A 24,060-nucleotide genomic window follows, 5' to 3' on the forward strand; every position below is an offset into this window, starting at 1 on the left:
ACACATAGAAAACTCAATTAAGGAGGATTTTCAAGGCCTTTGATGTGCTAATGTGCATCCATAGAGTAGTGATGGATACAGACTCCACCATAATCCTGGCTTGTTTGATAGCAGAGCTTTTTTTTTTGCTCAGAATGACTGTTATCTCTCTGGAGCCACAGCCTGAGGACTGCTCCATTCTAAGAGGCTTTGCTTTCATTGGGAATCAAAACAATCAAACCAGCTTGCGCTGACTCAGTCACGTCAGCAGTAAGGACTGGGGAGGGGTGAAGTCATCCTCCCTGTCCTCTAGAGATAGGTGCCGATAAGAATCTCACAGCTCTGGCCCCCTCTGCCTGAAAGGCCATGCAGTCAGCCATCCCACAAGCATTCCCCCAGCACCTGCCTGAGGCCAGGCTCTGAGGATTTCCAGACCAGGTGCCTGCACTTGCCCAGTCCTGTAGGGGATGTCAAGTAGATTAAATCAGTTATGACTGTGATAAGCATTGCTACAGGGAGTTGGGGGCATGGGGACTACAGGTCACTGACACCGCCTGAGGACAGGGGTAGGGAAGGCTTTCTACAGTTGGCATCTGAACTGGGTAAGGAAACAAGATAAGGCGCCAGCCTAGTGGAGGCCTGAATTTGGGATGCCATAAAGGGCAAAAGTTCTGAGGCCAAACAACGATGGCCCTCGGGAGCTGTGCTGCAGACTAGATCCTAAAGGGGAGGGGTTCCTGGGACCCTCCCAGCCTGTCGTTTCCAGCCTGCCCAGATGGTGTAGGACAGGTGGACTTCCTTCAGAGCCAAAGGGGAGGGCAGCAAGTGAAAGCCTAGGCTTAGCTGTTGGAAAGACTTCACTTCAAACGCCCCTCAAGCCTGTTTCCATACCTGTCAGATGAAGATAAAACCACACGCCCTATAGGGTTTTATTTGAAATGATCTATGTAAAAATACTAAGCCCTTCTTTTCAAGAGCAGGTAGAAGAGAGGTTTTAGATGCTTCTAGGAGAAACCTTAGAACAAGAAGCTTTTTGTATTATTAATGGCTGAGGACAAAGTATCAAGACTGAGGAAATGCCGGGTGACCACCCCACACCCTGCCTGTGATCCTGCCATGGAACAGTCCTCACCTCCTCACGTCACCCAAATCAGGCAGGCCTGGCCCGAGAATGACCATGCAGCGTGTAGCCCAGGGCCTGGCACACAGTAAGGAGGTACTCAGCATTCCACCTGTTTCAGAAAGCAGCTTTGGGGGCACTGGTTCCCACAGGCCAAGGCCAACACAAGCAACCTAAAGACGAGCATGAAGGCAGGCAGGAGGCAGACCAGGAGGCAGGCGCCACAGCTCCTTACCCTCTGGCAGTTGAGCCACAGCTGGCCTCAGGCTAGGGCCTTGGAGAACCAGTCCAACAGCTCCCAGCCTGGGGGTGGGGCTAGTGCTGGCAAGGCAGGCCCTTTCCAAGCAGCCCAGGTTCCTGGCAGGTTTCCATTAGAGGGTTAATGGAGCTGCCATGCAGGAAACCAAGACAAACCAACGGAATCAGAACAGAGAGAAGAGAAGGGAGGCTACACCTAGGAGGGCACGTGAATGTGGCACCCAAAAGGCTGGATGGCTTCTCCTCCCGGGTTGAGTTGGGTCTTATGGGGGGAAGGGGGGCAGCACTTGGCTGGGACGGGCAAATACAAAACCATCAGAGAAGTAAAAGAAGTAAAATAGCCTTGTTTTATTATGTACAGACTGTATTCAAACAAACCACCCACTCTGAAAACAGCAGATTTTGGCTTTTCTTGGAGGCCCCAGAAGAATATAAATTGGAGCCCCTGGGAGTCAGTTCCTTCCCCAGAGAGGGGAGTGAGAGAGAGAAAAACCTTTTGATTCCATGGGGTTTGGCCAGCCTCATCTGTAGCCACACACCCCTCCTTGCCTTACATCCTGACTCCAGCTTCTCAGGTCCAGGAGGAGGCCTCAGCCTGGCAAACATAAACCAGTCACTCGATCTCCATTTTAGTCTTCTGCAAAGATTCAACAAAGGCTTGCCACTCTGCTGGGTAAAAACGCTTATAGACATTGATCTTATTCCGAATCTGTTTCGGGGTATCTTGATAGTAATTCTTCTCATCTCGGGCCATAGCCTAAGAAAGAAGAAGGGCACTTGAGGGCTGGACAGGCAAAAGTTCAAATCCTAGCTCTGCTGGAGCTGAGCAAGTCACTTCCTGTCCCGGAGGTTTAGCTTCCTCACTTGAAAAGCCATGGTGTATGTGGGGAAATGGGTGCAGATGACCTCAGGGAACAGGCAGTAGCTGGGACCAGCTGAGCAGCCCGTGCTCCATCCACAGCCAACTACTGCCATCTAGGCACAGGACTCAGGTGTAGCCAGATCTTCCGATTTTTAACAGCAGCCAAAAATGTGGACTTTTATTTGAAACCTCCCATAATGAAAATGGCACCTATTTCAAGTTCTTTAAAAATACCACGCAAGGGCCGGCCGAGTGGCTCAGTTGGTTAAGAGCTCGCTCAAGAGTTTGAGCTCTGAGCAACAGCAGTTCGATTGCCGGCCCAAGCTGAGCAGCCGCTGAGCTGCCAACAGGTGGCAGGATGCCTCAGCTTAAAAAAAAAAAGAATACCACGCAAACAAAACAACATACGGGATAGCCACTCAGTCTATCCTAGCTATAAGCATTCTGTTAGTGAGATTTCTTTCCTCGAGTCTTTCGTCCCTGTTTCCGCTCAGTCTCAGGAAATAGGCACTAGGCAAGCAGATCAGATCTTGAATGGTCCAGGTGCCTTCCCAATGAGCCCCAGTGGTTTTTCCTGCTGGCCTGAGCCACTCACCTTATAGTCTTCCCCGTGGTTCTCCACCATGTAGCGTACGTAGTCTATGAGGTCCCGAGACAGCGTATTTCCTTTCTTTTCTGGGAGACTGGCTTCTACCTCCAAGTCTGGGGTGAGAAAGTCAGGAATTGGAATGAGGTGTTGCTTCCTGCACTATTTGAGCTGCCCAGTTACCCCTTTGCCCAGTCCCAGGCCATAAGAATTGCTACACCAGCCATCTCATGGGCTTTGTCTCTCTATGCCCATCTTTAGGGCTAGAGCCTTCCTCTTCAGCCCCTCAGATCCCAGGACTCTGCCTATGACGATCATCTATCAGTGTGGTAACAACCCAAAAGGCAAGTCATCTTTGGGCCTCCGGGTGGGTAAAAGAAAGGCCCAAACTGATAATCTTGGCTAGTGCCAGGTCCTGGGGATAGAGATGAATATACATTGCCTGCCCACAGGGTAAAACTCTGAGAACCTCTTTTCTTGAAGTGTTACAACATGTGAAATGAAAAGATGTGAGTAAATGAGAATTAGAGCATAAGACTGGGCCCAGGCACCTCTCTGCTCCATATAAGGGAAAAAGCCAAACTGTGGAGCCAAGAATGGTTTCACTTTTTAAATAGCTAGGCAAATACTCCCTATTTCACATCTATGAAGGAAGAAAAATAGTTCATGGAAACAAGGTGGTCAAATCTTCCCCGGTGTTAAGGGCTAAAATTGCTTATAGTCGGGCCGGCAGAGTGGCTCATTGGTTAAGAGTTGGTTTGAGGGACATCCCAGTCAGGACCCCCTCTCATTTTGAGAGCTGTAACTTTCTGCTCTAATAAAAATAAAGCCTTAAAAAAAAGAAAACAGGGGCACCCCAGTCGGGACCCCCTCTCATTTTGAGAGCTGTAACTTTCTGCTCTAATAAAACTATCCTCTGCAAAAAAAAAAAAAAAGAGTTGGTTTGAGAGTGCGAGCACTGAGCAGCAGGGCCGCCGGTTCGGATCCCACATGGGCCGGTGACACTGCGCCCTCTACAGCTAAGATGGTGAACAACAGCTTAACCTGGAGCTGGGCTGCCGTGAGTCGCCAACGACAGCATAGGCTGCAGCCCCTGCTGCAATGGGCTGCCGTAAGCTACTGTGAATGGCCGGCAGCTGGCGTGAACTGCCATGAGCTGCTGTGAGCGGCCGTCCAATGGCTGGCGACCAATCTGCCTCAGCCGGGAAAGAGTGCAATGATCTTAATACCAACATGGGCCAGTGAAGCGACGTCCTCCACAACTAGACTGAAGAACAAAAGGACAGAAACTTGTCTGTTCCCCTCCCCAAATTTCCCAATAAAAATCTAAAAAAAAAAAAAATTTGCTTATACTCAAAATTATCTGACTCAACTACCAGGGGTTGGGAGAGGGGGAAATGGGGAGTTGTTGTTCAATGGGGATAATTTCAGTTCTGAATATGAAAAAGTTCTGGAAATCTGCTGCATGACCACGTGAATATACTTAACACTACTGAACTATAGATTTAAAAATGATTAAGATGGTACATTTCATGTAATCTGTTTTTGAACCACATTTAAAAATTATTTAATAAAAGGATTAAAAGTAAAACTTTTTTAAAATTAGCTTTAACTATAATACAATATGTACACTATTTTATATGTCCAACAGTGCAGTAATTCTTATGAGAATCACTGAGATACACTAAACATAGAAACTCAAGGAATTCTATTGGGTCGTTGAGAAAGTCATGATGCATTTTTGCGCTGAAAAACAGAAAAATACGTCATGAATTTCCCAACAACCTGATATATCAAATGTCCGGCCATTTACATCGTTTTACTTTTAGGAGAACTGTTAAAAATCTCGAACAGTTAAGAGGAAGGATGGGCGGAGAACTCCAGAGTATTCCTGCTTCCCTGCAAAATTTACTCTATTATTTTAATATTCAGTCTCTATAGCCTTAATATACATGAAATTGATTTGTTATTAGAAGATTAAATGAGAAGGTGAAATTTCTAAAAATCTGGTCATCTTTAAATTCACGAGAAGCTGAAATGCATGCCTGAGACTTCATGGTTTCTTTTCTAGCCTCTCAGGGACCTGAACATCTCTGACCTCATTTCACACATTTGAGTTTAGTCAGTAGACTGAAAATGTCCCAGCCTAACTCTGTGAGCCCTAGACAAGTTCACTTCTGCCCCCTGAACTTTAGTTTCGCCACCTGTAAAACGATGACATCCAAGGGCCCTTTCCAGCCCTGACTGTGCAGGATGGTGACCTAAAGGAATGTGGCCAGCACCTACCATTCAGCACATAGGGCTTCCGCACAATCTCCTGAGGCCTTCCCTCTAGGTCCACCTCCATGGCCTTCACCTACAGAAAACAGAGCCAGTGAGACCAGTACACCAAGGAAGGATCCCGGATGACGGGAAATTCTAGGGGCTCCTGCCCATCCCAACACAACTGCATTACCCATAAGAATCCCTACACAAGGTCAAGCAGGAGTAGATGACAAGGAGAATCAATGCCCTGGAGGCTTCAGGGTTCCCAAGAAACTCAAGCAAGGAATTCCTCTTTCTGTGCCTATTTACGAAATTGGCATTATACCCCTTGCTTGCCTCACTTCTTGGATGTTAATCGAATGAAACAATGCACATGAAAGTGCTTTATAATTTATAATGACAGGGAGACTTCAGATATCTTCTCTTTGAGGAAGCGCACCTTCACAGTTGTTCTAGAAACAGTACTGCCATTTTTCTCTGGCATAAAGGGTTAAAAAAAAACTTGCCTAAAGGCAATGGGACCAGTTCAATAAGCAAGCCTACTCAGTAGGTTACCTATTCATTCAGCACTAGTCACATCCTAAACACCCCTGGGAATTTAGTAGCGAGCAAAACCCAGTCCTTGTCCCCAAGGAGATTATGTTCAGAGAAAGAGGCACAGACAATAGACATAAACAAATAAATATATAATATACCATCAAGTACTTACAAATGTTATGAATTAAAATAAAACTGGGAAGAATTTACTGAGTGGAAATGGGTGCTGTTTTAGAAAGGGTGGTCCAGGAAAAGACTTATTCCGGAGAAACTCGCCCCAGGGGAGCCAAAGGATGATTGTATGGCTGGGGAGAGGTGTAAGGAATAGTAAGTAAAGATCCCAAACTACGGAGAGCTCTTAGGAAAACTAAGAGCTGAAAAAGATAAACTCTGGGAAATACTATTGAGATGCCAAGGGACCCAAACAGGTTAACTTCAGAGGGGAAAAAATGAGTGGAGAAGGAAAGGGGAACTCGAACGCAGGTCCAATATGTGCTGGGGCGGGAGTGTGAGGAAGGTCTAAAAGGGACCCGCAACCACAGTCAGTGCAGGCCGCCCTAGTTGGCTGTAGAGAAGTCGCAAACCCAGGAAGGATGGGAGGGTACAAGCAGGATCAAGTTCTGAAACCCAGCTAAATACGGAAGGGGAACGGGGTTTGTTGAAGACCGGGGCCCTGCCAACTCAATACCTTTCTTTTACGGAGGGGCACCGCCTTGTTGGGGTCCATAGCCAACCCCATCTCGGCCAGGTTCTGCCGTACCGATTTGGCGTGGTCCCAGGCATGTCGGATGTGGGAGCTGCCGGCAAAGAGAGAGAGATCACGGAACTGTCATCTCCCGGGCCATCCCGGCCAAGGCCCTCAGCCTTCAGAACCCCGGCCCCCTCACCACTCGATCCGCGGCGCTGCCTTCCGTCTAGCATTCCGGTTAAGACGCTTCCGGTTAACATTGTAACCGAATTTCTGCCTCCTGGTCTTCCCCTTGGCCTTGGGCATCGCGCTGACCACAACACCGGCTACTCGCTCGACTCCTCTAAGGTCCGGCACCTCGTGCAGTCGACTCCTTCTGGCGCGTCCGCGCACGCTTTGGCAGGCTTTCTGGGAAATGTAGTTCGCCACGTAGTTCTACAATGCTGACTACGATAAGTCCCAGAATGCAATGAGCGGTTGCGCCTACGCACAAAGCTCAGCAAACTCCTTTTCCCCGCCCTCTTTCGCGACTTCCCCAGGAGGCGTGGTTTAACGTCCCCATTTTCTCCTACCACTCTTGCCTAGGACATGGCGACTCCTGGCCCTGTGACTCCGGGGGTACCCATTGATACATCGCAACCCCCAGTCATTGAGGGCTTTAGCCCCAGTGTTTACAGCAGTGCGGAAACCTTCAAGGAAAAATTCCTTCGCAAGACCCGCGAGAACCCAATGGTACCCATAGGTAAGCGGCTGCTGGAGGAACTGTACACGGAGAAGACAGTGATGTCGTGGGGAATGAAATAGGGAAGAACCAGGGACGCCAGGGGGGACTGAAAAGAGACTGGACCAGAGATGTGGCGATGGGGCGCCGTGCGGTGAGGCGTGAACTTGATTGGAGTAGGATCAGGGCGGGATACAGTGTCTAGGATGGAGCGGTCTCTGTAACTGATGACCCTCCCCGGGCCAACTCTTCCCACCTTGTTCCCTCCCCACCATTGTTCTAAGATCTTGACCTAGGAGAAGGGAGACCTAAAGTGGTACCTGCTAGTCCCCACCTGCTTTGTCCCCTCCTCAGGCTGCCTAGGCACGGCGGCCGCCCTTGCTTACGGCCTCTACTGCTTCCACCGGGGTCAGAGCCATCGCTCCCAGCTCATGATGCGCACCCGGATCGCCGCCCAGGGCTTCACGGTCGCAGCCATCTTGCTGGGTCTAGCTGCATCCGCCCTGAAGTCTCGACCCTGAGCCCGCGGCCTGGCCTTGAAAGCTCCGCGGAGATCATTCCCAGCCCCAGGAGCTACCACCGGTCCTGCCACCGGACTTACACCCTCATCCCCCCTGACAAGCCCCTGTGTCAATGGAGGAGGAGGTGGCGAATTGACTAACCGACAGATTTCTTCCCAGGTTATCTCGGGTTTGGTTCAGTTTGGGCGTTGAATACTTCTATTTGTGTGGCATCTCCTCCAATCCCTACTTAATAAACTCTGATCCACTTACAGTTTCATGAATTCATTCTCAATCTCATCCACAAGGTTCTTGGTCTTTGGATTTAGGAGAAAACAGACTAAAAGCTGCAGGGACTGTTAGAAATCGAATCTTCTAATGATTCCCAAACGTTCCTGCATCTTGGAACATTGTTAAAAGTAGAGATTCCCCTGCAGTAGAGATTTCCGGGAGGGGTGGGGGGAATGGATGTTAACAATAATTTCCAGACTTTCAGTAGGAAAACCTTTCTTCACATAAGACTGGCCATGGTCTTGTCAGAGGCAGGGGGCTCTGCCCTACACTGTACTTCTGCCTCTCACCCCACTCCCAGGGCACCTGAGACTCCACTCATCTAGACCATCCCAGCTTGCTTCTTGCTGCATCTTATAAAACAGGAAACTGGCTCAGAGAAGCAGCCTGGTGTAACGGAAACAACATAATCCCAAAGCCTGTCATTGGTTTGTATACCTAGTGTCTTAGGTTTAAGGAAGAAAGGAGGCTGGGGACCTAAGCAAACTCTTGAAGAGAGGCAACCCGTGACTTTCACATTCATGTAGTCTCAAACGAGTTCCTAGCCTGTGGTCAGCTCAAAAGTCTTGTTTCGGAGCCAGATCCTTCCATGTGTGATTCCATCAGTTTCAACACCAGCTGCAAGCTGCCAGAAGGGAAAAGAGGGAGTGAAAACGCCACACCCCCATCTCTGGCCTCCTGACAGTCTGGATTTCTAAATGGAGGCGTGTGTGTGTGTGTGTGTGTGTGTGTGTGTGTGTGTGATCAGAACCAGCTAAATGTCTTGCTCCCACCATGGTCTCTCATCTGTAAGGCACAGGTTATGAATACAAAGCAGTAAATTGTGGTGACCCTTGGCCTCAAGATTCCAGGAATGGATACAGAGTGGTGAAGACTGTGGACTTATAAAGAGGATAGTCACAGGGCTAGCTGAGTGGCTCAGTTGGTTAAGAGCTCACTCAAGAGTGCGAGCTCTGAGCAACACTGGTTCAATGCCCGGCCCAAACTGAGCTGCCAACAGGTGGCAGGATGGCTCAGCTAAAAAAAATAAATTATAGAGGGTAGTCACTATTCTTTAATGGTAGGCATCATTGTGTGTCCCTGTACCCATCCCCTGTTTCACCCCTCCCCCGAAAAATATATTGTCGTATCCCCAGTACCTCAGGTGTTCTTATTTGGAAATAGCATCTTTATGGAGGTAATCAAATTAAAATGAGGTCAAGAAGGTGGGCCCTACTCCATTATGACTGCTGTCCTTATTAAAAGGGGATCTTTGGCCAGAGATAGATACGCATAGGAGACATATGATGTGAAGATCGCAATGTAAAGATGAATATGAACTCAAGATTGTAGTGATGCATCTACAAGCCAAGGAACCCTGAGGCTGCCAGAAGCTAGAAAAGTCTTCAACAGAGCCTTCCCTGGTTCCTTCAGAGGGACCATGGCCCTGCTGATGCCTTGACTTCTGACTTCTGACCTCCAGAATGGTGAGACAATAAATTTCTGTTGTTCTAAGCCAGACACTATGGTGCTTTGTTGCAACAGCTCTAGGAAACCAATATGGTTGGCAATTGCTCAAATCTTTTTAAACACCATACAGGTCACCATATTTTGAAGGTTCTGTTTGCAACCTCTGCTGAAGGGAAAGAGGTGTAGTCACTGACGGTTTATCCCAAATCCACAGAGGGGCACAGCGGAAGGATGCAGAGCTATGGGCCCCCCCAAATCCAGAGGTTCCTGGCTAAATTCCAAGGAAGGAGGTTTGGCAGAGGCTCCATCTCATCTCACCCAGGCTGAGACAGAACCTCCACTGGGAACTTCTGGCCTCACCTCTCCCTCCTACTTGAAGCCTCTTTCCCTCTTGGAGTCTTGTAATCCCTATTACACAGGCTTGTTCAAGATTCACAAAGGATCAAGGTTGCAAAAAAATTCTGTGAGAGGTCTTTCCTCCTGTAAGGAGATGTAGAGATAGCAGATATAGACAACTTGAGACACCCACTTCCAACTGGGAGGTCCTGGGCCCCAGGGGAATAGCCTCACCTTGTCTCAAGCCCATGAAGCTGGGAAAGTTCTAAGCATAAATTGAGCCCTGACACCAATTAGGGCTTCCAGATAAATGAGAATGATAATAAATAAGTGTAAAAAGAGTTAACAACATACCCTTTAAGCCAAGAAAAAAAAATACATCAGGAGGGATAGTCACAACTGTGTGGACTGAGAGGAGGTGTAAGGGGCTGGGCCATAGGGTCAGGAGGGAAGGAGGGGGAGTGGGTGAGGGTTCCCCCTCCCAGTCCTGGGAGATGGGGAGGAACAGAGTAGGCTGTGTGCAGCAGCTGCTGGAGGCATTTCCCCCACCCCTGCCCAAAGCAGCTGCTCCTCTGCCAGGGCCCGCCCCTGCTCTGTGGCCATGCCTGTGGCAGGCACCTAGGGGGACAGCGGCGTCTGCTTCAGGGACATGAGCACCGAGCGCAGGCGGGACACGTCTTTGCACTGCTTGCTGCTCTTGGGGTTGAAGTCACACAGCTGGGCCACCTTCTCCCATTCTGTGCCTGGGGTCTCCTCCTTGGATTCCTTCAAGAAAGCCTCCTCAGATGCCCTGCAGGTGGAGACAGGCAGAGATCTCAGAGCTGCTTGCCTTTCCTGAGTCAGTGACGCTCCACCCTCACTAAGAAAGGCTGTGCTGCCCAGCCTCCTCCCCAGCCCCGTGCCCTCGGACCTCAGGCCTCCAGGAACAGCCTTGGAATGAGAAGCAGCCTACCTGGGTCCTGCCTCAGGGCCTCTGCACTTGCTGTCACCTCTTCTGGAATGCCCTTCCCCCAGACCTGCTCATGACTTGTTGCTGCTTGTCCCTCAGGACTGAGTGCAGGCCTCATCCTCCCAGAGCTCTCCCCTTGCCACCCTGGCTCGAATAGCCACCTCCCCTTCCCTCACCCCTGCCCCAGACTAGGCACTCTCCTGTCATTACGTGCCCCCCCCACCCCCATTAAGTTCCCAACGTGGGGCTCCTGGCACTTACAGGCCTGTGGAGGAACTAAAGTGGTACCTCAGCCATTTTCAACATCTTCAAGAACTTGGCAGAGACAGTAAGTACACTGACTAACTAAGTACCTGGTTCAGCATTGTCTCAGTGCCCTGTGGACCCTGTGGGTGTCTCCAGAAAAGGGTTGTGGTCAAATACACATAGAAAACTCAATTAAGGAGGATTTTCAAGGCCTTTGATGTGCTAATGTGCATCCATAGAGTAGTGATGGATACAGACTCCACCATAATCTTGGCATGTTTGATGGCAGAGGCCCTTTTAGCCCAGAATGACTGTTATCTCTCTGGAGCCACAGCCTGAGGACTGCTCCATTCTAGGCTTTGCTTTCATTTGGAATCAAGTTAGAATGAAAACTGGTAGCTTCATCAGAAGTTCTGGGTGACAGTTATAGAAGCCAGTTTTGAAGGAACAATGGAGAGATGAAGTACAGTAAGTTTAGTGGACAAAACCTAACTGTAAGCATCGTTAAGATAGACAATAAAGGATTCTTCAGTGGGGAGGGCTGGTTCTGTGTCCTGTTTGGCCAGCAAGAGTCCCTGGAAAGCCCCTTTCCCCTTGGAAGCCCCCCTCTGCATCTCACGCAGGACCAGGCACTGACTAACAGATGGGACCTCTCCAGGTGGTCCCATGGGCTTTGCCAAGGATGAGCTGGCCCTGGGTCCGGTGACCTGACCCCTCCCTAGTGATCTTGCCTATGTACTGTGTGCTTATTTCCTAACCTGTGAAGTGAGGGTCAGAGTCCGCACCTTGCTGATCCTGACTGGCTTGAGAACCTAATGAGGTGGCAGATGTTTGCAGGCTTGCAATGATGGATAGAGTTGCATGGCCAGTGGGGCTGAGGGAAGCTTTCCTAGGAGCTGTCCTTCCAGGTCAAGAGGCTCCCGCTGACCTTGCAGCTCAGAATTTGGAGCCTGGTCCCGCAGCATCAGCCTCGCCACGGAACTTGTTGGAAATGCAGAATCATGGCTTCACCTCCAACCCACTGAATCAGAATCACCATTTTAACAAGATGCCGGTGGCTCACAGGCATGTGAAAGTCTGGGAAGTGCTGGTCTACATTCTCCCTCTTCAGGACTCCCTTCATGCTCCCTGGGCCATGTCCTCAGGTGCATCAGGAGCACTGATCCCCTGTGGTACTCCCCAGCATCTCTGCCATCCCCACTGCTGCTCAAAGCCTCCTGTAGCTCCCCACTGCCTTCAGGATCAAGTCCGAGTGTCTTAGCCTGGCACAACAGGCATTTTGCAACTGGCCCCAAGCTGACCTCCACCCATCCCCACAGCCACAGCCAGCAGCTGCAGGCAGCTAAATATCTCCTGTCTCATCGCCTTTGCCCCAGCCACCCCTTCTCCCACCTAGGATGCCGTTCCCCTCTCCTTACCCTCCCCACCCAGCCGTTCCTCCTCCCACTTTAAGGGCCAGCTGAAAGTCCCAAGTCTCTGAAGCCCGCCCTGGCTCCCACAGCAGCGGGTGGCTCCAAGAGCTTGGTGTGTACCTCCACGTGGCCTTATCACAACACGACCCCGACCAAGAGTAACTTGTGGGGATGGATCGTGTGTGTCTTATTCCTGTATGGACAGACACTGGCACAGGTAAGTACCCATAAGGACTGGACAGACGGGAGAGTGGATGGAAGGAAGAAGTAGCAGGCTGTTACCCTGGGGTGTCCTGGGGCTCTGTGAAAGAAGGGTTAGCCAGACAGCATGAGAGGGTGTGCTCAGCTCGAGGAACAGCAAATACCTGGCACTTAAGCAAGTGGCCAACCTCACACACATCGCTGCACTTTTCCTTTCAACTTCACAATCCCCAACACATCCCCAGGTGTCGCTGTTGACCAATTGGGGTGACATGAGAGAACCTCTGCCATCTCTGATCTGGATTAGTCACAGTACCAACTAGACCCCAAACCAGGAACACAGGAGAGGGCCCTGTGGTGGTCAGGGCAGGGGTCATGGCCAAACTCGGGTGGAGGCTCTAAGGAGCAGTGCACTTGAGGGCAGCAGAAGTGGGTGGGTGTGCTCCTAGGAGCCTCTCTTTGTACCTCCAGCAGCCGCCACTTAGGGTTTGTTCAACAGAAGACCTGTTCACCCCACCTCCCACCCCCAAGAGTCATCTCACAGGGAGGGAATTGGGCAGCTTTGCCATTCGCCCCTCCCACCCAGGAATGGCCAGTGCATTCTCTGCCTGGATTTAGCAAAGCTGCTTCCAGGCAGAATAGACCTCAATAGACATTTGCTGGAGGGATGGAGGTCCTGCAGTGCCCTGGGATGCATCCCCTGCTCTGGTCACTGCCCCTCGCACTGCTGCATTCTTAAACCCCACAAGCAGGAGACTCGAGAAACTGTCAGCCACAGACGCGGGCCTTGCTCTCTCCAGCTTCCCCAGACAGAGGAGCAAAGGGGACACACGTACACGTAGCCGATGATATCAGCATCTGGCTGCTGGTAGAATGCTTTGTCAGCGATCCTTGAGGGGAAGGGGTTAGGTGGGGAAGACAGGTGGCAAGACAGACAGACAGGCAGAGGGTTGAGAAAGAGAGACAGCGTTAGTTCTTCAAGTTGGAGAGGTGTTAGGAAGCACAGTCCTGGAAGGCTCAGCAACTATCCACAGTCCAGAGAGGAGAGCGGGGGTCCTCAACCCACCCACCCCAGTGCCTTTTCTAAAACAGCACTGATCGTTTTAGTCCTCCCTTTCACAAACCTCAGTGGCTCCCCACCTATGTCTGTCCAACACTGTCATTCAAGTCCCTGCACAGGTCACCTCTCTCCCATCACTCCCTGACTCCCTGCTGCCCAAGACACAGTGTCCTTTCGCATCATTCTCTTCCCTGGTCTAGATGTCCCTCCCCCACCCCTGCCCTCTTTTTTTCCCAATGAACTCCTGATCATCCTCCAAAGCCCAGTTCCCCACACTTGGAGCTCCCTTCCCACTGGCAGCCCTTGCTTCCAGAGCCTTCTTTCAGAGCACCTTACTGATGAGTTCAGCTGGACACGTGCGTTTCTCTGCTCTGAGCTCTTTGAGGTCTGGGTCCTTTTCATCTCTGTCTTCCTAGTACCCAGCCCAGAACCTGGCAAGCAACAGCTTCTTGAACAGAAGTGTGGTGGCTTCCCAGAGTTGGCCTTTCCTTTCTTGGAAGGCCTGGTACCTTGAAGGGCACAGCCTCAAAGGCAGGGCTCCTGGGCACCGTGTCAGAGGTGCCCTGAGACCATTTCCACGAAGGTGTTCTCTGGTGGCATCTGCTGTCTTTACCTGCCCATCCCTCTTCTTCCAGGAAGGTCACCCTGATTGTCCTTTGCAGGATCAGGCTGCCCTCACTTCAGCCCCTGTGGTTAGGGTGGGATTGACCCCATGCTCAACTCAAGAAATGGAACTACTGCCCGTGACATCAGACAGTCCCTCCCACTAGAACAGTCACTGGGCCCGACCCATGCCCGACCCATGAGGGACTTATGCTGGAGCTATTGGGAGCAAGAAGCTACTTGATTTTCACTGAGGTTGCCAGAGAAGAGAGCAGAAGTTTGGAGCTGCAGGCGGCCACCTTTACCCCCATCCCAGGGGTGTGTGCCCAAGAGTAAAGGCACCACAGAGGAAAGAAGAGCTGAGGGACAGTAAAAGTGGGTGTCGACAGACTGTTTCAGCCCGAGCCCAGCGTATCTGCTGTCCTACCCCTGAGTTTTCAGTTATACAGGCCATTGATTTCCTTTAACGCTGTAGCCGTTCTGGGTCGAAGCACTGTCACTCTACAAGCAACAAACCCTGTACCCAGACTGAGTCTTCACTCCCAGCCAGGCCTGTGCTCTCTGTGACACTAAACATGGCCGCAGAGGGCCCAGGCCTAGCTGTCGGCCGCTGGGCCCCAGCAGTCCGGCTCACAGCCTGGGGTCCTGGGACCGCATCTGTTGACCACAGAACTTGCTCCTCTCTGTTGGGTGAGGAGTGAGGGCTTAACAGGGTACCAGCTCTTCAGAGTTCAGGGCTCTGAACAACTCCACGGGCAGCCGAGGAGGCAGCCTTAGGCGTTTCAGCTTCCCCTTCCTCCATGTTCTTCCCACCAAATCATCCATTCTCAAGACAGTCCCCCATACCAGTTCCTCTCACTGTCTCCATAGCTCCCCTCATGTTCCCATAACCCCCTCATGTCCTTATGTCCCCATAGCTCATGTTCCCATAGTCCCTTCATCTCCTCATGTCCCCATAGCTCCTCATGTCTCCATAGCCCCCTTCTGTCCCCTTAGCTCCTCTCACCGGTTGTTGATCTTGTTCTTTTCGACTTGTTCGCTCTGGCGCTGGTTCCACTCCTCTAGGTCCTTCTTGGCCTTCTCCCGCCACTCCTGTTCTGTCACCTTGGAGGCAGCATCTGCAACCCCCACAGGAGAATGAGTGGCAGCTTTCCCACAGGGAGCGGAAGGCACGGCTGCCCTGGCGGCTGCTCCCCTCGGCCCCCAGGGTCCATCCTCACACAACTCCCACGTTAAGGCAGCGCGGGGCCCCGCATACCCTAGGGCTTCCCCACCTCCACCATGTCCCAAACAGCCATCCCAGCTGGGAACCCAGGCTGGGGGCACCCCAGCCTCAGCCCTGCCCTCACCCAGCTCTTGCAGACGTTTCCTCTGCTCCTCTCTCCATTTGCGGATGCTCTCGGGTTCCTGCGTCAGCCTGTCGACCTGGGCAATTGCAGCGTAGCCATCAGCTGGGCCATTAGCCTCCTAGAACACAAACACACAGCCGTGCAACCAGCCCATCCACCTGCTCCCCTGTCTGTGCTGCCGAAGAACCAGGATACCCCCTCACATCTCAAACAACCTCACACCCACTGTCTCCTTTGCACTTGCTATGCCCTCTGCCAGCTACCCTTCCCCATGTGACCCTGGGCAAGTCACTCAACTTCTCTGTGCCTTGCTTTCCTCATCATAAAGTGGACTAAATAAGAGTATCTACTCCTTAGGGTTGACATAAGATGAAATGAGTTTAAAAAAATGTAAAGAACTTCTAAGCTTCTTGGCGCACAGTGAGTCACTTGTGTTACTATCATTAAAGTCACTCTATTACAGTTTTATTTACCCAATAACACGCAGTCAAAATGACCTCATTTTATAATACGTTTACTTGTCCATTGTCTTTCTCCATCAGAATGTCACTTTTGTGACGACAGAAACCTTGTCTGTCCTGCTCACTGCCGTGTCCTCAGCGCCCGGTGCAGTGCCTGGCACACAGCAGATACTCAATAAACATTTGCTGAGTGAACGAGCAGCCTTGAGATAGGCAGGATGGCCGTGGCTAGGACTGGGGTAAAGAACTTGGGCTCTGGAGCCAGAGTGTCTAGGCTCAAACCCCACCTAACCTTGCTGGGCCTGTTTTCTCGTCTGAAATGGGAATCATAGTAAAACTACCTCTGAAAGCTGTTGTGAAGATTTGGTGCAACAATTACTTGTAAGACATTTAGAAGAGTACCGGGCATGGAGTGATGGCTCAGTGAACGGTAGCTAGAAGTCTTATCATTATTCATTCCCATTTTATAGGGGAGGAAACTGAGGTCAAGATAGATGGCCTGATGTAGTGGCATAGCCTGGGCCAGAGTCCAGGCCTCTGGCTCCCAGGCTGGGCTTCTGCAGAGCCCAGAGCCTGGGACTCAAAGTGTTGGGGTGGAGAGCTCAGCCAATAAGGAGGTAGCTCCCTGCTGGTCCCGCCAAGCCAGAGACTGTTTACCATCAGGGATCCAGCCCCATCTCCTGCCACTCCAGCTCCGGCACTCCTCACGCCCCACACATTCCTGTCTGCACACATCCACCTTTGCTTTCCGCCTGCAACTGTGTCCCCTCCCTTCTCCAGCTGGTGAAATCTTATTCCATCCCACGAGTTTCCAGCTCAAAAGTCACAACACAAGCTCTGGGACAGTCCCCAACCCCACGCAGATTTTGCAGCCCTTCCTCTAGGTGCTGTCACAGACTTCACCTTCTACTGTGTGAGTCTCCCTCCCACTGGACCACAAGCTCCCAGCAGGCAGGGCAGGACCATGTTTACAGCCTCTAAGCCCGGTCTGTCTTTTTATTGCTCCCTGTGCTCCTCCTGCAAGCACTCATCAAAACTGCCATGAATACCGGTGTTGTTTAATGTCGTCTCCCCCACGCAACAGCATCTGGCATGCCCTCTGTCCAGTGTGTCCGCCATTGTCCTGGGCACACAGTTGATGCTCAGTAAGCAGTGGCTACATGGATGAAGGTCCCCGGAGCTAGCATGTGCCCGGCTTAGCGGAGGTGCTCGCTAAGCATCTGCCCCAGAGGTGTGAGCAGCCAGGGTGAAGGGGCACACAGCAGTCTCCACTGTCTGGGGAGAGAGAGGGGCAGGCCCAGGGCGGGGTGGTGCAGCCTGGCACTGCAGGGTCAGGCCCACCCTTGGGTGGGGCAGTTGGGCGGAGCCCTTATTCCTCTTTTCTACACAGCACTATACTTGAGTTTGGAGTCTCACGACATCCCAAGGAGCGTTTTCCAGGGCTCGAATCTGGAGAACACAAATTGATCACAGCTGTTGGGTGAGCCCCACCCTGTCCACTTCAGGGAACAATCCTGCCCTGAGGCCCATCTGCCAGGACCCCTTGTCCAATCCTATACAAGTCCCATCTGCAGACTAGTTACTTTTGTGTATATGTGTTTATCCAGGTGCTGCACTTTATCTTCATGACACCTGTGGCATCTAAAATGACTGGTTTGTTTAGTGTTTACTGTCTCCTCCCTCCAAGAAAGTAAGCTGCTTGAGGGCCAAGACTGCCTGTGGCTAGTATCCACCACGGGGAGGGCCCAGCTGTAGGGGGAGTTCGAGAACATTTATTGAATGAATCAACATGCTCAGGCTTGGGGATATGAATGAACCAGACAGCCCATCAGCCGGGACCTTGGCAGGGGGAGTCCCTGAGGTCCCTGGCTGGGGTATGCTCTGACACAGGTCAGGGAAAGAAGGGGGACAAGCGAGGGCATGCCCATCCATTCTAGACTGGGGGCGGGGCAGGACGAGAAGCAGTGGGGGAAGGGCATTTCAGGCCAACAGCAGGCAGCGTCAGGGCCACGTGGGGCCGGGACCTTTGGGGTACTCTGAGCACAGAGAAGATGGGGTGGGAGAGGTGGGCTGGAAGGGTCCTCTGGGCAGGGGTCACATCCTGTGTGTCCTTTAGGCCCACCATCTCCACAAAGCCTGCCCTAAAATGAAGACTCCGGTTTATAGAGCTTTAAAACTTGCAGAGACGTTGCAATTAAACAGTTCTGTTTGATCTTTACCACCCTACATGGTGGGTTTTATTACCTTTGTTTTACAGGTAGGGAAAGTCTAACGCCAAAGTCCCAAGGTCACCCAGCCAGGAGCTGGCAGAGCCAGGATTCAAACTGAATTCCTGGGTGTAAACATTGGACACATAGTAGCCAATAGGGACCAAAGTCACTAGTTTCACATGATTTGTGCTACTCCTTTTTTGTCTCCAGGATGAGTCTACCTTCCCAGGAGTAGAGCCTGTGACCCCTCCTTCCACTACCCCAGGCCTCATCCCCACCTCTCACACCCACACCCATGGGCCCCAGGGCTCCATCAGTGGTGAGGTCAGGAATTTATAAGAAGCTTTTGGGCTGTAAAGCACTTTTCTCCACAGACCTGTGGGGGCAGCAGGACAGGGCCTCAAATCCCCATTTTACAAATGAGAGATCCAGCTCAGAGCAATGACTAGTCCAAGGTCATCTGGCTGAGAAAAGCCAGGAATGAAGCCCAGGATGTCTGATTCCACCTCTGCCTGCCTCAGTCTTGTGGGCAGCAGCCTTGAGGAGCAGCTTGGATCCCCTGGTGCTTCTGTCAGCCCCTGGAGCAACTGAATATCCAAAGTGTGTTCCAAGCATGTGTGCCCCGAGGTAGCCGCGCCCCAGGCCTCAGGCCTAGGACCGAGTGTCTTACTGTCTGTGCCTTCACATATGCTGTCCCCTCAGCCAGGACCACCCACATACTCCCTGATTTCAGTGCAGCACCTGGTGCCTGGGCCTGGTTCAAGTCCCAGCTCCTCCCAGCTGTGTCACCAGAGCAAGCTTTAAGCCCCCTGGGTGTCCTCCTCCTCATCTGTAAAATGGGGACAATAATAGAACCTACATCATAGGGGTGCTGGGAGGATGAAACGAGTTAATACAGGAACACTCTTGGGTGGTGCCTGACACAAGGTAAGAACCAGACCCAGCTCTTCATGCTACCCAGGTCTCCAAGCACTTGCCATCCTGCCCTGCCATCACTTCTGCCCAGGTCTCTGTCCTCTTTTAGAAACGAGCTCTTTGAGGACGAACGTGCGCTGGATTTGCCTCTATGCCCACGGCCCCAGCAAAGTGCATGGAACTCAGGGAAGGTGAGTTGACGCAGTGAAAGGGCGAGTGGCTGCCTGCAGAGTGATATGGAGGACACAGGGACAGCCTGGAACACGGTGTCAGAAGGACTGGGCTTTAAGTCCCTTCCTGTCCCTCACTGGATGTGGGACCTTTGAAAGTCTCTTCCCTGGGCTTCTTGTACTTTATCACTGTTAAATGGGGGTGGCAACATCCCACTCAGGGTGTGAAGTGGAGCCCATGTGGGACAACTGCCATGCAACCCTGTGACCGTGGCTGGTGTGCGCATGAGACGGCTGGCGAGCTGTGTGGCTCACTGTTGCTGTGTGGTGCCGAGCCAAGCTGCATGGCCAGGAAGAGCACAGTGGTGTTTCCAGCAAAGTCCTGAGAAGCCGTTTGCTGCTATGGACTTGTTTTCCCCAGCTTCTGCCAGGGGGGGGACGGGACGGACGAACGTCCTGGAGGGCACAGCAGGGCTCATCTTTAATCACTTGAATGTCCCATTGAGCAAATTGGGTCAGCTGCCATGAGGGCTGGCAGGCCCGGAGGACTCACCAGGGGCTGCAGGGATGCTCTGAACCCCTTCCAAGCTGGAGAGAAAAGGGGTTGGCAATGGCCAGGACCAAAAGGTGGGAAGCTCCAGGCACGGCCAGGCTTATCTCAGTGCAGTGCCCTGGCACTCCAGAACCGGGAACCCTCTGCTGGACACCACATGAGCACCTCCCGTGGGCCATGCTGGCCATGCCTGTGCTGTGACTCCAGGGCCAGCCAGGAGGATGAGGCATATCTGTCTTTGGGATTAAGCAGCTCAAACTAAGCTAAACTGAGCTGTTGATTTCTCTAAGTAGCTCAACAGGGGATGCTGGGAGGGATGGGGGAAGGGAGAGAATTTGTGCAGGAGAAATAAGTGCTGCAGGGGCCTCCTACCCCTGTCCCTGGCAGGGCCAGTAGAACTGGAATAGGTGTGGGCAGGCTTATCCTTAGGCCTCGTTGGGGATCAGGTTCGTAGCTGGACGTCTTAGTAGCCCACAGACTGCCACAAAACCCCACAAAATTAGCAAGAAAGCTCTGCCCCAGACCCTTGAAAGTGTTAGGCGTGCAGTCTTCTCCTCCCCCGCAGCACGAGCCAAACTATGCTTGATTCTAAAGGTCTGGGCAGGGGGGCCTTCCACCTGTGACCCAGCCACCGTGGCCTGCACAGTTCACAACAAGAATGTGGTGCAAAGGGCACCAGATCAAGGGCAGAAGGTCTGGGTGGACCGGGCTTCTGAGTGACTGGCCTCATCTGTGACGCCGCCCTGCCTATAAGGCTTCTGGGATGGCATGAATGTGAAACAAATGAACATACTTCGGTTCCTATTGGGACAATGAGAGTAAGAATTCCCACTCAGATCCATCAAACACAAAGCAAGACCGGAGGGTATGGAGGGAGCCGGCCTCAGATCTTAATCTATAGAAAGGGAAAATTATCCTCCTCATAGTGTTCTAGGTTCTTCTGTGGTTCCAAGTGCATCTCCAGCTCCAGGTCCACTTTAGGACACACACCTCTGGGTCAAGCAAAGTCCTATTCAGTGTGCCCAGGGCAGGGGCAGCCTGGGTCTCAATGATCTATCAAATGGTACAGGATAAAATGCTGATTATTTGGGGCTCTCAGGCCCATGGATACGTGAAATCCTAAAGCTCTAGAGACTGAATTTTCTAGCTTGCAGATAGTTGAGTAATTTTCCAGAAACAGAACTTGGCCAGTTTCCCTGTGTAAGGTACCAGCCCATCCCTCTTACATAAGAAAGTATTGTTTTTTTCTCTTCGAGGATTCAGGAGGCCAGTTCCTCCTCGACAGAGCAACAGGGCAGGAGCAGCAGATCCCCAAGCAGCAGTCCCCAGGGGCAAGGGTCTCTGCTCCTGTCCAGTGGAATTAAAGCTCATCTAGTGAAAGCTTTGCCTCACCCAGGCATCTGGCAGGGGGTTGGGGGATGACAGCAGTTGCATCTGGGGGGTCCTGGGGATGCCATCTGTGAGCCATGCTCTCTAAGTCTAAATACTTTTCTTAAAATTAAAGTATAATTGGGCTGGCCGAGTGGCGCGATGGTTAAGAACTGGCTTGGGATGCCAGAGGGCCCCGGTTCGGATCCCACATATGAGGGCCAGTGACACTGCCCTCCACAGCTAAGATGCTGAACAACAGCTCAACCTGGAGCTGGGCTGCCGTGAGTCGCTGGCGACGGCGTAGGCTGCAGCCCCTGTGGCAGTGGGTTGCCACGGGCTACCGTATGTAGCCAGCAGCCAGCGTGAGCGGCCAGCAGCTGCAGTGAGCGGCCGTCCAGAAGCCGGCGACTGATCTGCCTCGCCCTGGAAGAGCACAATGATGGTGCCAACTTGGGCCAGTGAAGCAACGTCCTCCACAACTAGACTGAAGAACAAAACGACAGCAACTTGTCTGTTCCCCTTCCCCCAATTCCCCAGCACTGTTCCCATCCCAACTCCGCAATAAAAATCTTTAAAAAACAAAAAATTAAAGTATAATTGATATACAATATTATATGAGTTTCAGGTGTACAGCACAGTTATTCATCAGTCTAAATACTTTTAAACCAATTTAGGTATATATGAGGGGAGGAGGGTTAGGGGGTACAGAAAGAGGTAGTCTTTAACTAGAAATATCCTTACTACGAGTTTTGGTGCGTATGCGTGGGTGCGTGGGTGTGTGTGTGTGTGTGTGTGTGTGTGTGTGTGTGGCATAGAACCACTATAAAGAATTTTTAAACAATGAAAGCAAAAGCCTTTTTCTCATCCCTCCCCAACCCCCACTTTTGGGCTAACCAGTGTTAACAGTTGGTGCACATCTCTTCAGATATTCTGTGCAAACATATATCTAAAATAAAAATCAGGACCATACTGTGCATATTATCCTGCAAGCTGGTGTTCCACTTAATAGATTGCAGGCATCTTTTCATGTCAATACAGAAAGCTCTGGCTGCTCTTTTTAAAAACAGCATGGTTTTCCAATTTATCCACCCCAGTCCCCAGGGCTGGACACTTAGATCATTTCCAGTTTGTCTGCTGTTAGACATCATCCTGCAAAGAATCTGGTGTCCTTGTCCAGTTATTTCCTTAAGGAAAATTCTGAGGAGTAGGATCTCTGGGTCAAAGGCCTGCCCAGTTAAAATGTTCGTGTGTGTAAGGGACAGCCACTCAGTTCAGCTCAGCCTGGAAAAACCAACGCGTGCAGAGCCCTGTACTTCCTTCAGTCCACGCCACCGTGGGCCTCTTTATCCCTTGCTCCAGATGCAGGATATCACGGTGGGTAGTCTGAGGCCACACCCCATCAATCCCTGTCTCTAGTGGTCCTTATTCCTCATCGCGTTCTACATGAAAAGAAAATCATGTCACAACCTCTGTGTTCCCATCCCAATGCATCAGACATAATGAACAGAAAACTGGGAGCCCTTAGTCTACGGATGATGAGGTGGTAAGTTCCTGAGATCTAGGTTGTTGGTCCCTACCACTGCTAAGGCTGAACCTTGCTTACCTGAAACACATCTCCATTGATCGTAGTCCCCATGTCCTCAGAACCAGCTAGAAAGAGAACAAGGAGGCAGCGTTACTCATTGCTTAGCTTATAGCAAGCGCAGAATGGTCCTACATTAGCACCCCAAGCCAACCTCTGTATGTACCCATGTGTGTATTGACCCCTCCCCCAAAAATAGACATTCTGGATACATAAATGACTTGAGCTCAATCATTGACTATTCACCACCCCTCCTCACAGCCTTTATCACATTTGATTTTCACCACAGCCTTGTGATGAAGTTGATGTCAACCCATTTTACAGATTCTCAAACTGAGGCCCAGAGAGGCTAAGTGATTGCCCAAGGTCATCCAGTCTGTAATAGCTCCTTATCTACCTGAAATGAATGTACCCCCTGCCACAGCTGGGAATGGCCCAACTGTCTGTGGAACCTGTGCCTGGTGAGCAGGGGGAGGCACTGTAGGCTCAGGGCGGAGGCTGCCAGGGCTAAGGAAGTGAGGCCTGCACGTCTCTGCCTGTCCCTGGGGTGCCTGAGCAACCGCTCCACCTGGGAGCGCAAGAACCACAGCTCCCACCAGACAGCACTTGGCCTATTTTGTCCTCCTTCCACCTCTCCCAGAAGGATTTCATTTTGCCCTCAACAATGACTTCTCCTGATACCTGACATCTAATTAGTCACAAATTCCTGTGGCTTCTGCAGCAACAGTGACCCTCAAAGTTGCCTTCTGCTGTCTGGCCCTGTCTGGCCCCAGCGCCGGCTCTTGCCTATACAGCTTCTTTGGTCTGTCTGCCCTGCTAGTGGCAAACACCTGGAAGGGGCCCAGCTATGTCCTTTCTCCTCACCACTGTCCTTCTCAGAGCCCTGCATGGTACCTGCAACTTAGTAAGAGTCAGAAATATTTGTTGAATAAACAAATTAATAAATGCGTTGAAGAAACAATGAATGAATGAATGAATGGTTTTTGTCCACTCACAGGCCTCCCCCCTGACTCTAGCTTCATGCTCTCCCAACTCTCTTTCAAACCAACTCCAGGGCTGACATTTTGTAAATCATACACTTACCTGTGTCCTTCTCTGATTAAAATTCTAATAAAAATGAACCAAAAAGAAAGGCTACCGGTGTACCACAGTAGCCTATAGGGCCTGCTCCTGCCTCAGGGACTCAGCAGGTGCTGTTCCCCCTGCCTGGAAGGCCCTCCCACCCATCTCCAGGTGGGCTGCTCCCTCACTCCCTTCAGCTGCTTCTCAAACGTTGCCTTATTGGGCCTGCCGAGTGGCGCGATGGTTAGGAACTCGCTTGGGATGCCAGAGGGCCCCGGTTCGGATCCCACATATGAGGGCCAGTGACACTGCCCTCTACAGCTA

General features: G+C 51.4%; 3 protein-coding genes across 5 annotated transcripts in view; 1 reads left to right on the forward strand and 2 right to left on the reverse strand.

Annotated features, from left to right (window-relative positions):
• Positions 1-1,686: 1,686 nt before the first annotated feature.
• NOP16 (NOP16 nucleolar protein) lies at positions 1,687-6,694 on the reverse strand. 2 transcript variants are annotated; one of them, XM_019655565.1, is made up of 5 exons: positions 6,495-6,694; positions 6,296-6,404; positions 5,092-5,161; positions 2,815-2,921; positions 1,687-2,026 (listed from the first exon to the last, which is right to left on the reverse strand). In XM_019655565.1, exons 1-5 carry the CDS (start codon positions 6,599-6,601, stop codon positions 1,709-1,711), a joined length of 711 nt encoding a protein of 236 aa, XP_019511110.1. In that variant the 5' UTR covers positions 6,602-6,694; the 3' UTR covers positions 1,687-1,708. The 2 variants fall into 2 exon arrangements, with proteins under 2 accessions (XP_019511110.1, XP_019511109.1); XM_019655564.1 differs by having other exon boundaries at positions 1,687-2,114.
• Positions 6,695-6,781: 87 nt separating this feature from the next.
• Positions 6,782-7,790, forward strand: HIGD2A (HIG1 hypoxia inducible domain family member 2A). The gene is made up of 2 exons (XM_019655566.1): positions 6,782-7,037; positions 7,371-7,790. The coding sequence occupies exons 1-2, from the start codon at positions 6,884-6,886 to the stop codon at positions 7,535-7,537; spliced, it is 321 nt and encodes a 106-aa protein (XP_019511111.1). The 5' UTR covers positions 6,782-6,883; the 3' UTR covers positions 7,538-7,790.
• Positions 7,791-9,889: 2,099 nt separating this feature from the next.
• The window catches only part of CLTB (clathrin light chain B), an 18,976-nt gene continuing 4,805 nt past the window's right edge, over positions 9,890-24,060 (reverse strand). Inside the window, exons 2-6 of one of the 2 annotated variants that reach the window (XM_019655562.1) lie at positions 22,696-22,742; positions 15,413-15,530; positions 15,070-15,181; positions 13,237-13,290; positions 9,920-10,382 (exon numbers count right to left, since the gene is read on the reverse strand). In XM_019655562.1, the coding sequence (XP_019511107.1) occupies positions 10,211-10,382; positions 13,237-13,290; positions 15,070-15,181; positions 15,413-15,530; positions 22,696-22,742 (503 nt within the window). In that variant the 3' untranslated portion in view covers positions 9,920-10,210. Of the gene's footprint in view, positions 10,383-13,236; positions 13,291-15,069; positions 15,182-15,412; positions 15,531-22,695; positions 22,743-24,060 lie in introns of both variants that reach the window. The other variant, XM_019655563.1, reaches the window with a different exon arrangement.

The sequence above is a fragment of the Hipposideros armiger genome, unplaced genomic scaffold, assembly GCF_001890085.2.
Source record: "Hipposideros armiger isolate ML-2016 unplaced genomic scaffold, ASM189008v1 scaffold_242, whole genome shotgun sequence".
Taxonomy (NCBI): Eukaryota; Metazoa; Chordata; class Mammalia; order Chiroptera; family Hipposideridae; genus Hipposideros; species Hipposideros armiger.